At 32.1% G+C, this 14,084-nt stretch overlaps 1 protein-coding gene across 1 annotated transcript; it reads left to right on the forward strand.

Moving 5' to 3' along the window:
• Positions 1 to 1,294: 1,294 nt before the first annotated feature.
• Positions 1,295 to 3,621, forward strand: LOC149529368 (protein G1-like1). The gene is made up of 2 exons (XM_089811538.1): positions 1,295 to 1,930; positions 2,814 to 3,621. The coding sequence occupies exons 1-2, from the start codon at positions 1,599 to 1,601 to the stop codon at positions 3,112 to 3,114; spliced, it is 633 nt and encodes a 210-aa protein (XP_089667664.1). The 5' UTR covers positions 1,295 to 1,598; the 3' UTR covers positions 3,115 to 3,621.
• Positions 3,622 to 14,084: the final 10,463 nt, after the last annotated feature.

The raw sequence follows: 14,084 nt of genomic DNA on the forward strand, positions 1-14,084 counted from the left end.
TAATGTATACTTTTGATTGGAGGAAACTATAGCATTAATGCACTTTTACTTTTTACTTTGTTTATTCAGTCAAGAACAATTTATTATTCAATTACTTTTTGATATAATTTTTTTTTCATAGTTATTGTATTTAAAATAATTCAACACAATATATTTATTGACAATTTGAGTGGTTGTTTTGGTACTAGGAGCGCACCTTTTTCCTTTATTTTTTTACAATCAAAATAATTTATTATTCAATTAACAATTTTAATTATTTATATACAAAACGAATATATTATTTTTCAAGACTTTATACATTTTATTATTGCATAAAATTCATATTATTTTCTTCTATTTTATTCATATTATTTTCTTTCTTTGTTCCCCACATCTACATCTATATCAAATAGTGAAAATTCTTTATGAATGGTATAAAATCTTGGCAAAATGTTTTGTTTTAATTGATATACATAGATTTATCAATTGTTTTGGGGTTACTGTTTTGACATTGTGATAGGCAGAGCTGCCATGTACTTGAGAACTAAGGTGAGAGCAAAATGAAAGGGGCACTCTCACATTCAAACATGGGTTGGGGTTGTCTCATGTCCACTTGGAGTGACGGCAAGCAAAATCTCTATTAAGAGTAGAAACGTCATGGAAAACCATTCTGCCAAGGTCACCAACTTTCAACATGAGTTCCAGTGACCATGGTGATGGGATCTGCCACTACAAGGGAAGAAGACAAACCCATCAAAATGATTTCAAAAGCAGTAAAAATAAAAATCTCAAGCCTAAGATTTTAGACCACACTGGAATATACGGGCCTACAGAAGCATACGATAGAATATACATAGCAAGCAGACAAAACCCCAATAAATTAAACCCCACATTGGGCCTCTGTATAGGTATTCGTGTTGCCCTAATTAGGGCGGGAATTCCTAATCCGTATATTGTGGAAATCAGCCATCCCCATGACGGCGTAGTTGAAAACGAGGGGGTTTTTAACATTCAAAAATGTTGGTTTTTTAACAATTCAAAAATGTTGGGTTTTTTAGTAGTTCTGTGAAGAAGTTGTGGTCATGTATGAGTGAGTGGAATTAAATGGGATTTTACCGAGCAGGTGGGTTGAGAGGACGTTTTGGAGGGGAGGCCGTCAGAATGGCGTCACGTCCACGCGGTCGGTGTCTTTGGATGGGCCACTCTTGTTCCCCATCTCTTTTCATATCCCTCTTTTCATATCCTCCCATTCATTGTATCTCATTCTTGCCTTCTCTCTTTCTCTTATACCTCAAATCAATCAATCTTCCTCTTTGTTCTTTTCCATTTTCAGATCTGGATTCCCTGCCCTCCATCTGCTTAACTATCTCTTTTGTTCTTCCAATTGCTGCAAGCCCCCTTAGATTAACCAAAGAAATCGCCCATGGTTGAGCCCAAAATCTATCAGACTCGTACTTTTTCAACCCACCTTGTCCCTGACAGATCCTGAGTAGAGTTTTTGTGGTCAAATGTAGAAATTGGCATGGATTTCAAGTAGAAAATGCTGCCAGCAAACAAGCCCTATTTCAATTGGTGATAGAGATTAGTGAAAGTAGAGAGTCTTGTGAAGCTTTTTTTCAATGAGCAAAGAAGTTGGTGTGGGAGGAGGGGGAGGAGGAGGAGGAGGAGGGGCAGCGGCGCAACCTTCATCCAATGGAAGTGGTGAGAGCAGAGAGAGGGAGCCATCCACTGTGCCTAGCCGTTATGAGTCACAGAAGAGAAGGGATTGGAACACATTTCAGCAGTATCTAAAGAACCATAGGCCTCCTTTGGCTCTCTCAAAGTGTAGTGGGGCTCATGTTCTTGAGTTCTTGAGGTATCTGGACCAGTTTGGGAAGACCAAGGTGCACAATCCTGTCTGCCCATTCTTTGGACACCCCCATCCTCCTGCTCCTTGCCCTTGCCCTCTAAGGTATTTGGGTTGCACTGCTAATTCTATTGGACTTCTTCTGTTTCTACGGTAATAGATTAGAGGTTTTGTTGATATGCTCACACTATTAGACTCCATGTTGATGTTGTTCGAGTTTTTGTTAACAGTAACACACTCACACTCACACCCACCTTTAGATTCCACAACTTGTTGATATGTTCACATTCTTAGACTCCATGCCTTGCTCTTCTTGTAATAGGATGTCATTCTACTTTTTATTAACACACACATACCATTTTATTCCACACCTTATTGCCTGTATAGAATGTTTCTCTAAGTTTTCAATAACATGCTCACATAATGGGAATCTACACAGTTTTTGTCAACACACTCGTACTATTAGATTCCAGTATAGAATGCTTCTGAAGTTTTTGTTAACATGCTCACATCATCAGAATCTAGGCCTTGTTGTTGTTTTATAAAGCTTCTAGAGTTTTTTGTTGATGTGCTCACACCATTAGACTCCATTCCTTGCTCTTATTGTAGAATGGTTCCGAGGTTTTTTAACACGCTCACACCATTTGCCTCTGCGCCTTGCTGTTATTCTAGCATAACTCTCAAGTCTTTGTTGTTGCCATGCTCACACTTCTCACACTATTAGACTCCATGCCAACTAAAATGTTTCTAGAGATTTTGTTAACATCAATTCATCATTAGACAACACATCTTGTTCCTACTGTAGGATATCTCTTGAGCTTTTACTAAGTGTCTTGTTGTCACAGTTTTTTTAACACATTCATACTATCACATTCCACACCTTGATGTCATTACATGGACTTAGTCATTGCAACGTATCATTTCATTTGCAACATAGATGTAAATATGAATTTCATTTTTGACATTAATAGTTATTTTTCAATTGCAGACAGGCGTGGGGAAGCCTTGATGCCCTTATAGGGCGGCTTCGAGCTGCATATGAAGAAAATGGTGGGCAGCCTGAGTCGAATCCCTTTGGAGCCCGGGCAGTGAGAATCTATCTTAGGGAAGTCCGAGACTTGCAGGCAAAGGCTAGGGGAATTGCTTATGAAAAGAAGAAGCGCAAGCGCCCTCCTCCAGCAGCACAACAACAAGCGAAAGAAGAGCAGCAACAGCAGCAGACAATTGGTAATGGAGAGCCTGGGCCAAGCAGCACCTCCATGAATATACCCTTGTCTGTTCAGAACTGATGGGAAACAGCATAAGAAGCCTGGTGTGTTAGCCATACCCTACATGAATGAATTACTACTTCCAGTCAATAAGATTTAGGATCAGTTTTTATAACTATGGATCAACTAGTCCATTTAAGATCTAAGCTATAGGAACTATGGACAAGGACAAGGACAAACTAGTCAATAAGATTTAGGCTAAGAACTACTGATAAACTAGTCAATAAGATCTGGGGTTTGTTAAGTCTGTAATATATATATGTATATGTATAGCTTAATGCAGTTATATGAGAAGCTGGCTAAATAGGACAGTCGATTCTATGCTGGATCATCGAAGTCATTGACTACTTGAGAAGAGGAAAAGAGTATGGCAGTATAATATATATATGAGCTAAGTGTTTTTTCTTTTGAATGTTGCTAATGTTAGTCTTATAGAGACTAACCAAGAAACTTGTAGAGCTGTACTACAGGCACCTGTTGTCTGTTATAGCTTCTCCATACGTAATGAAGTCATAATGATATTCCCCATATTTTGTTTCAAATTTCAATACTTATGTTCAAGTACAGTTGCTTTATATTTTCACTGTAGCACTACAAGGACTGACATCGAATGGATGGCTTACTTTTACGACTGTTGTCATCTTTCATTTCTCAGATAGTTATATAACGGCAGGCTTTTTCTTAATCTATGAAAATCTGTAAGAGAATTAAAGTTTGTATCTCGCAGTTAATTACAGAATGGCAGGCTTTCCAGATTGACCTATAATGAGTCTCTATTGGAATATAATTATGCCTCTTATGGTTATGGCAATATCACACAGAAATTCCAAGAAGGTATTGTGATCTCTTGTTATAAGTAATTCTTAAGTGTAAGGTCTACTTTGGTTTTCTGTTTTGTATTTTGGCTTACGCAGTTCAATCAAGAACAATTCGAATCGCTACCTTTGATTATAAGAAGTTTCATTCAACTTAATCCCTTTCAAGAAGGTACCCATAGGGAAGGAGATTGTCTCAATGCTCTCAACTAATCAAAACAATAATTATCAGGTATCTTTGGCATCTTTGGCCCTGTGTATCATGATTCGATTGTGTTATTCATCTCATTTCAGAGATGAATTTGTGTGAATTATTAGTTATGTATTCGAAATTATTAGGAGGATGTGTTCAGGCAGTATGTCCTATGTCCTATCATAATTTGAGACAGAACTTTGAGTAAATCATCACTCACCGATCCAAAACAATCAGTAGCAGACATTTGGGCAATGGGTTTTATCATAATTCAACTTTTGAGAGAGAATCGTAAATTATTATTCAAATTAATATCATTTCTGTGAGATGGCTGCGAGAGATGGGTTTTTGAGAACTATTAATTTCTATAATAAAAAAGATAAAAGAGTAAATGTTTTTGTCATATCAGCATTTAACTACATCATTCCTTGTCATGAAAAACAGATATGTTGTATAGACTATTACTCAGTGAAATATGAATCAATACATTTGATTAAAAAACTAAACAATTGAATTTTCATAACAATATCATACTTGTATTATCAAAATTATAAGATAAAGACATAAAATATTGTAAAAATCAAAATAATTTCAAGTATCCAACAATTAAGATCAATGGTAAATCAATCTATTAGATATCAATTGGTTTCATTGTCAATTTAGGTGGTAGTAAATATACATATTTGAGTCTGATTATAATGTTTTTAATTATAGAATCATTAGCTGGTATTTATATTCATGCACCTCCAAGCTATTACTTGGTTTCTCTCGTATAACCAAAACATCCTATTGCTTGTCTCATTTTCAGTGGGGAATTGCCTGGCGAGAATCTTCTTTTCCCTTAAATTTTTTGGAGGGTTTTTAAAATCCACGCCTAGAACTGCAGAAAATCGTCATTAAACTTTCAGACAGAAATGTCTTCTCGAGAGGTGATAGATATGGACCCCATGACTGGTTTCCGTAAGTAAATTTAATATGTGAAATATTCAATGGATGAGAGGATCCAGCCAGTTTCTAGTTGGAGTTCTTGTAGATGTGAGCTTGCATTTGGACTCTTTTAAGAATTAAATAGTCTAACGGCTAAAAAGTAATTGCTTGATATTTTGAGATTGTTTAGTATTGTTATATATGAATAAGACAATTCGTTGAATTTTAAGCATCTACTTTACGTTCAGAAATTTACGTCTTAAACATGTGAGAAATTCGAAGTGTTTTGAGTCTAGAAACGTTTCTCAATCATAATGTTTAGATTTTGACAGATGGGTACATTTGTTTACCAATTAGATAGAAATTATATATATGTATGTGTATATGTATATGTATATAATTTAGAATCGTATATTAAAGCTGTGTTATGAATTGGAAATCCAATGTATCGAGAATTCCCATAAATCAGAGCTTAACCCAGTCATTCCTTAAAAAATAATATAAACCTCGCTATATGGTTAAATCAAAGTGCATAACATCATCTGTTCAAATTTTTACCACCCATTTGACTCTTGAGTCCATCGGTATCGAAGTAGATTTAAACTAATGTAAGTTGTGAATTGAGACGATAGATTCTATTCAGAGCTGTGATTAGAACAAGAAGAGAATGATGTAAAAATCCTATTTGTTGACCTTATAGAAAACAGTTAATTCAAATGGGGGGCTTTTAGGTCTATTTGTGTTCCGATGACTGCAATGGTGTGAAGGGAATTCTCCAACTGCAATGGGTGAAATACATAGTAATTTTACTATGAAGCATTGCATCTTAGAAGTTATGACTATTTTCAATAACTATGTTGAAAAACGAACACGTTTCAATATTGAATTAAAATGATCAGAAAAGAAATAGAAAAGTAAAATTTTTGTCATTGTCTGATACAAAAAAGATGCAAAAGAAGAAATACTGCTTCAAGAGAGAGTATCTATCAACACTAATGAATCTTGTACTTGAGATTCAAGATCGAAAATAAAATGACCAGTCCTTAACATTTCTAAGACATAACATATATCTAACACTCTTGTATTGGTCTTTGATTTCCTTTCTCATTCTGTTTTTCCCCACTTATTTTGGTCCGTAGTCTTGATAGGAAACGTGTTCAAGCAATCAAATCTGAAATCCTACAAAATAAGATGTCTCATAACAGATATGATTCAAAATATTGATAAAAAAAGTTCATAACACATAGGATTCACAATATTGATAGAAAAATGTTCATATAGCCACATTCAGAAGCTTCATATAAAGCCATGTTGAAGGAGATTTGTTCATGAAGTTAAATTCTTCAAATCTATAGGTTTTGTTTTTAATTCAATCTATAGCTTTAGATATAATCTGAAAAGTTCATAGAAAAACCGTTCTTCCAATCAAATCTAAAAGTTTTAAGATAATTATAATCAATATGATTCAACTATTAAAATCACGCTGAAACCAGCTTTACCATATATATATATATATATACACATACTCGTGTGTGTGTGTCCACAGAGGAGTCAATCAGATCTATGACACCCAAAAAAAATCTATAGACAACAGCTCAGAGAGGTGGTATTCAAATTAGATTTACACAATTCTTATTCCAGAAAATAGCTTATTTCACCATAAATTAATGAAACATTGAACAATTCTTACAACCAAACTTGCCCGAACATATTGTTTTATCCTAAGCATCATATATTCAATAAGTACCACTTCACCATAGCGTAAGAACGGTAGAAAAACTCTTTAATTCATTAAATGTAGAGAACCCAAGTCAATCTCCGTATGCACAGATTCAGTGTCCAGTAGACTTCTTCAACAGACAAGCAGCAGATCTTGCGGATCCATCGCCACGTGAAGAATGAATGGATGAGATTCACATCACAAGCTAAAACTTCCGTTTATTACGCTTACCGAAGTTTAATCAACTTACCAAAATGGTTATATACCTCTCACCTGCAAACCGTATCTTTCATGTCTTAAATCTCTGCTTCTCATTAAGTAGTTCCATAAGAAGCCGGACACTGCGTAGGGCGCAGATTTATTCCAAAGCCCTTGGATTTCATGTCCACCGCACCGTACATCAATTATTTGGGGCTGTGCCTTTGAATTCTACCACATGCTTCCGTATGAGTAGGACAGATAAATGAATGCTTCATTTTTTTCCGTATATGTCAAAAAAACAAAAACAAGTATACGAGACTATTTTAAGGTGTTCTCTTCTTTTCTCTGCAGTTTCTGTACACGCTCGTGGTTTTTTGAAAATTGTGCAGCGGAAGGCTTTTAAGCTTTATTGATATCCCCGCAGAATGAGAAAAAGGAGGAGATTTCTGTAAGATTGGCTTAGTATGTCGTGTCTTGTCCGACTCTGTCGCTCTAAGGCTGTAACAAATTAATTAATTAAATAATCCCTCTTTTACCTTCATAATCATTTTTCAACCAGTTCTAAGATTTTTAGAGGGGATGGTTAATCTCTATACAAAATATACGAGATATAATAATAAAAATGTCAAACATGATTTTTTTTCAGATTCACAAAAAAACAGCAAATTTTTTCCAATTTTTTTGTTGTTTTAGATCACAAAATATACAGATCATAGATCAAATGCTGAAAATTTCTCTTATTTTCATTATTATAATCTTCGACAAAGACAATGAATAGTGAACTATTGACACTTGATAATCCCTCTTTTATCCTCATAATCATAATCTTTTAATCTGACGTTGATTTAAGTAATATATAAATATATGACGGTGGGAATTGGAGTGATATTTTCTATAAGATAAATGTTAGAAAATATTTAGTCAACAATATCATTATTTAAGATCTATATGTTATGTTAGAATAATTATTACTTTTGTTTGGAAACTTGATTACGGTGGAATGTTGTGTTAGTGTATTTGATCACCATTGTGATGATCATAAGAATGATAGAGCTCAAAAATAAATAAATAATAAGTATATACAAATTTAAATAGATATACAATATAATGATAGATAAATATAAATAGCTATTTATAATATTTAGATCAAACAGCATTATCAGATTTCTACAATCTATAATTCAAAGCAATTTTTTTCTAGATCACACTTTGTGATCTATCCTTCTCACTCATACTCATGTTGGATCACAGATCATGATCTAAAACCTTGATACTAAATAGGCACACATAATAGAATTCAAAAAAAGATTTGCTTCAAATTTAGATGAAAGAAAATTTGATAAGAAGATATTTTTAGACAGCAAGTCAAAATTTGATATTGCTATCAGATTCAACCATGTAGTTTTTGAGTCAAACTCATTGACTCATGTTTCATGAGTAGTGATTCACAAGACTCCATCTCTCGGGGGAATAAATGGAACACTCAGCACAAACTAGATCTAGGTGATGCTCAAAGCGGTGTGAATCCATCTCTCATGAGAATAAGTGGAACACTTAGCACTTACTGGATCTAGGTTATGGTCAAAACTGTGTGAATCCATCTTTCATGAGTATAAATGGAACACTTAGCACTCATTGGTACTTCATCTAGATCCAATGAGTGCTAAGTGATCAATTTATTCTCATGAGAGATAGATTCTTGTGAATCACTATTCATGAAAAATGACTCAACTGGTTTAACTCAAAAACTACACAGTTGAATCCTGATAACAATTTTTTTTAAAAAAATTGCTTAAACTTAAACAGATGAATATACAAAATAGTTTTAAAGCAATCTTTACCTTACAATTATTAATTGGTTTGATACAAATCTGCTTAATCATACTGTAGAATGGGTTATATCATACACGTTTTGTATTATATTGACCCATCTTCAAGATATGCATTAGATTTCAGAAACTCTCCTCATCTTAACATTAGATCAAAGAATATGATCTCAGTAGTTAACATTAAAAATCTTTATATAAATATAATAGAAAATCACATATCCATGTTATAAATCATAGAGATTTAAAAACTATGTGAGAAAGTCTTTAAAACAATAATCATCTAATTCTTATTAGATTAACTTAACGAACTATTCATTTATAAGCCAATTTTGATTATGTTCGTCTTTTCTGCTGCAGGGCTTGAATGATTTAATCATTGCTTTTGAGCTCTAGGTATATGATGTTTCTGGTTAGTATTTTGATGTGTGAGTGGTTTGTTAGGCATTACAGACGTCAGGATGGGCTTCTAGAAATAGTTGAAGCTGTCAAAGATATATTTGAGGTTACCTTTGATAAGTTTCATAACTGAACCAAAATATCTATCCCTTTTCAAATCTTATATTTTATACTTAATCTAAGTTCAGACACTATGTCTTTTACCTTTAAAAAACTAATGAATTATGTTGAGAAGAAAGCAACTGGGATGAGTATTTTAATAAATCAGAGTTGAAACAAAACTGACTGGCAAAGAAAAAATTCCTCTGCAGCAACTCGCCACTGATAAAACTACATTTTTTTCTTGGAATGCCAGAGATGAATGATTACTGCAATATTGGTCAGATAAGGCTGGCAATGGGTATATAATAATAATAATAATAATCAATAGTAATAGTATGATTATTATAAGCTGAAGGGCGAACTTAGGTGGCCGCCATGAGCGCACTGAGCCAATCTTGGATCTACAGAATATTAGAATATTTGCCATTGACTTTATAAACCCTTAAAAAAAATTGTTTACCAGAAATAATACAACGTAAGGTAGTACTAACTACGTAAGAAGTAATTAGGATTGAACTGCAGACAAAAGGCAGAGTTCTCGAGACAATAATGCAGATTGCCTGGATATCAAAACTATGTCGGGATTTCAATTTCAGAATAAATGTCTTGACTTTTAGGGAAGAGAGTAATCTACTTTATTCACAGAATAAGATTTTTCTTTCTGTTTCACGGGCATCATATTCATTCATTGACATTTGTGTCGGGTCTGTATTTCGCTTCATTTTTTTTAACATTTCAGTCATTGTTCTCTGTATGCATTTATGCTTTCGTGCCAATGCCCATGTTTATAATTTCTTTCACTGTGTTTTCATGGTTCAGTATATTCTTGTAATTTGTTTTCCATGTTAATGCTTTTATCTCTTAAATAGTATCTTAATAGAAGCGTCTTCTGTAATAGTTCTAATAGTTTGTATTAAATGTTGATACTGTGTTTTAGTAGAAGACTTAAACATTGTTTTTATAATTTATTTTCATGTTGCATGTGCTTAATCTCTAACTTTATTCCAGTGGAAGATTTTAATATTGCTTCCAGTTTTCCTTAATATAATTTTTGTATGGTAATGGAATTTTTTTGAATGCCATGTTTGTTACATGTGTTTAATCTGTTTGACTTTATTTTAGTGGAAGATTTTAATATTGCTTTCAGCTTTCCTTAAATTTAATTTCTGTATGGTCATGGAATTTTTTTTGAATGCCCATGTTTTTAAGCTTCTCAATTGTAGTTAATGGAAGATTTAAATATTTATCTTTTTTTTAATAATTTTTTTATACATTCTTATGACTTATTTTCAATGTCTAATTTACTTTTATCTCTTCAATTGTATTTTAATTTAGAATGTAAATATTGCTTTTATCCTTCCATTTCAGAATCCTTTTTATTATATTCGTATAATTTTTCTCAATGTCAATGTTTTTAATCTCTTTAACTCTATTCTAATGGAGAATTTAAGTACTATTCTCACCCTTTCTGTAATTCTTTGTATGTTATTAAATTTGTTTTCAATGTCCGTGTCTTAAATTTCTTTAATAGCATTTTTGTATTTTTGTAGAAGAATCAAATATTCCACTCAGCCTTCCCTTCCATAATCTTTTGTATATTCTTAAAAAAATTGTTTCTCAATGCCCATGTTTTTAATATCTTTAATTGCATCTATATTTTAATGAAATATTTAATGCTACTTTCAAGCTTCCTTTGTATAATCTTTTTAATAATTTATTTCAATTCTCACATTTTTAATCTCTTCAATTGTGTCTTACTGAAAAATTTAAATACTACTTGCATTCTTTCCTTTCATACTCCTATATTCTTAATTATGATGCAAGCAATTTCTCATGCATACTATTATTTTGTATTGATGAGCTGAAACTTTTTATGGTGATCTTTATTTTGAATATGGATAATATGAATTCAGTACAGATTTATTAATTATTAGTTTTCATTATATAGTATTAATAATAATTCAAGAGTACTCATATTTAAATTTATAATATTAGCATCTTCACCATTTGTTGGTAGGTTGAACAAGATGTACAATGGAAGTCATAATATACATTAATTTCCCCACTTCTAATGAGAGATGGTTGACTACAAAATATTGATACAAAATTTCTTCTTTTTTAAGATAAACACTTGCAAACTACATGGACTATGAAAGCATACACCTATTGCTCAATTGTACCAAAAAATAAATTTATAGATAGATACATATCTATAAATTATTTTTTAATAAATAAGTACATAATTTTGTTGTCAAATAGAAGTTGTATCATATAGATGAATGATTGAGTAGGCATATTAGACTATTCATCTTTTAGAATTAAGTAAGATCAAAAGAGTTTTCCAACACAATATTAAAAATAAATCAACACTTTAATAAATCAATAAAAGATTGAAAAGGATAACATCTACATTTAGTATATATAAATGTCTAGATTAAAGAAGTCAATATAACTAAAAAAATAAATATTCATTTCAATTTAAAACATGATTATGATTGTAAATAGATAAATGTATGGATGACTTTTATGAAATGAAAAAGTATTGTTAAAGAATAATGTATATTTAATCATTTAGTTGTATAATTAAATATTAGTTATGATGACAATTTTTTTAGAGAAATATTACAATTATTGATATATATCTAGATAAAATTTAAGAAAATATGACTTTACCTAAATTATACATCTAGCATTAGGATAGAAAAATTCATATGCTATTACTAACTGCAACTATTTTTATATTAAAATAATAAAATAAGGGTGTTGGATGTTGATAGGGTAGAGAAAAAAAGTCAATTACAATAAGGTAAAAAATAGTTCATTAACAAGTGGGTAAACAACTCAATTAGAATGTGGAGAGAAGAATGAGATGCCAAAGAATGATCTTGTCTACATTGGGGGGCAATTGTTAACTCAATATAACATTAGGATCCCTTCCACAAGGAAGAGGGAAAGTGTGGCAATCTTCTTTGTGAGACTACCAACACAAGGAGTAATGTCTTCAGATGAGTACACATCATTAGCCAAAGGATGGAATAGATGAAGTGCAATAGAAGGGTCCACAAAACTAAAGGGAAATGCACTAGTAGCAAGAGGTGTAGTCAAATCTACATGAGTCAAACTAGTAGAAAGAGCATCTTCACGGTAGGATTCATTGTCATCCTATGAAGAGTCATTAGAGGAAGAATAAGAAAACTAGACAATTAAGAAATCACCATTAGTGTCCTTCCATCAAGTGGCAACACCTTTGAGATGTGAGAGAGAAAAATTTATATGCAAATGACCAATAGAAGAACCAACAATATTGAAAGGGGAAACCCTCATAATCTATATTGAGTCAACAACCTAGATAGACAGTTCTGACATGGAGATGGAGGGATGGCGGAATCTTGTAGTGGTCAAGGAGAATTATGGCATAGAGATGGAGGGATGATGGGATCTTATCTTGGACATGGAGGATAATGCCAACATTAGAATTTAAAGCACATACATGGTTACCAAAATTAGAGATAAAGATCTCTATTTATAATATTTTTTCAAACATTTAAATCAATATTTCTTAATTGATGAGTTTATTGATTTTGATTCAAGAAACTTAAAGTGAATAGTTTAACTACAATGGTAGCCATGTTAACAAGATTGATTGCTTTGTCAAATGATTAGATTTGATCTAATAAGTATTTTGATTGATTAGATGAGTGATTTGATTGGTTAGATAACAAAATAGATTAATGGGATAACAAAATTAATTAGAAGATTGACTGAATTGAAGAGTTAATTAAATATATTGTGTTATAAGCTGTACTAAAAAAGAAGATCAAAATTGGATCTAAGCTTCATATACTAGCAGGACTTCCATAAATCCTCCACATAAATGTTTTTCATCTTCCCAATCTAGTTTGGATCTCCATGTCCCAAAATCTACTATATTAGATACTTAATCACTTCCTCTGTCCATTCTAGGTCCTTCTATGCCAAAACTCACATCCAGTACTCCATACAAACCTCAAAATCTAAAATCCATTTTCTTTCCATCACTCCACCACCCCTTAAGGTATGCACTAATATTGAAGTTTTCTAACACTCCATTCATTATCCAACACCTACTTTCCATCCATCTATCCTCCTAACCCAATCCTATGCATACACCCACATTCTAGTCCATTTTTATGAAAATCTAAAACTCAACATATTGTGTGACAATAGAAAAATAGAAATCAAGAGAAATAATCCCTCCTATGGTAAGACCTACTTGCCTTGGGAAAGTACCATGATAAAAAATTAGAAAACAAGTGTCATGTGCAATCTATTACACTCTATTATAGGACACAAGTTTTATTCATGCATTCCTACCTACCAGGGTATGTGCAAGATAACGAGGGACCAAAAAGTGGAAATATTAAGAAACCATTTTCATCCAAATTTTATTAAATGAAAAGGATTTCTTAAGGACATTCTCAACTTTCCATCAATATAATTTCTATCAAATTTTGAGTTTGGTAAGTAATTATTACTTATTTTCTAATGGAGTTACCTATAAAGAGTTGATTAACATATTGATTGAGAAAAAAACTATAAATTCAAACCATATAACCTTTTTGAAATCCAAAAGATGCATTACATTCTATGCTTTGCCTACTATGAGAAAAATAAATAAATTTTAGTTTTGTAGAGTTTTGAACAAGCTAAGGTGCCTAGACATGAGATTATTTTTATTCTAAAATATGTTGTAGCATAAAATTCAAAATTAATTATTATCTTGGAATAATATTACAAAAAAAATGCATCACATCCAGGTATGAATCTAC

Source organism: Cupressus sempervirens, chromosome 11 (genome assembly GCF_028749045.1).
Source record: "Cupressus sempervirens isolate cs-2001-9-10 chromosome 11, ASM2874904v1, whole genome shotgun sequence".
NCBI classification, from domain to species: domain Eukaryota; kingdom Viridiplantae; phylum Streptophyta; class Pinopsida; order Cupressales; family Cupressaceae; genus Cupressus; species Cupressus sempervirens.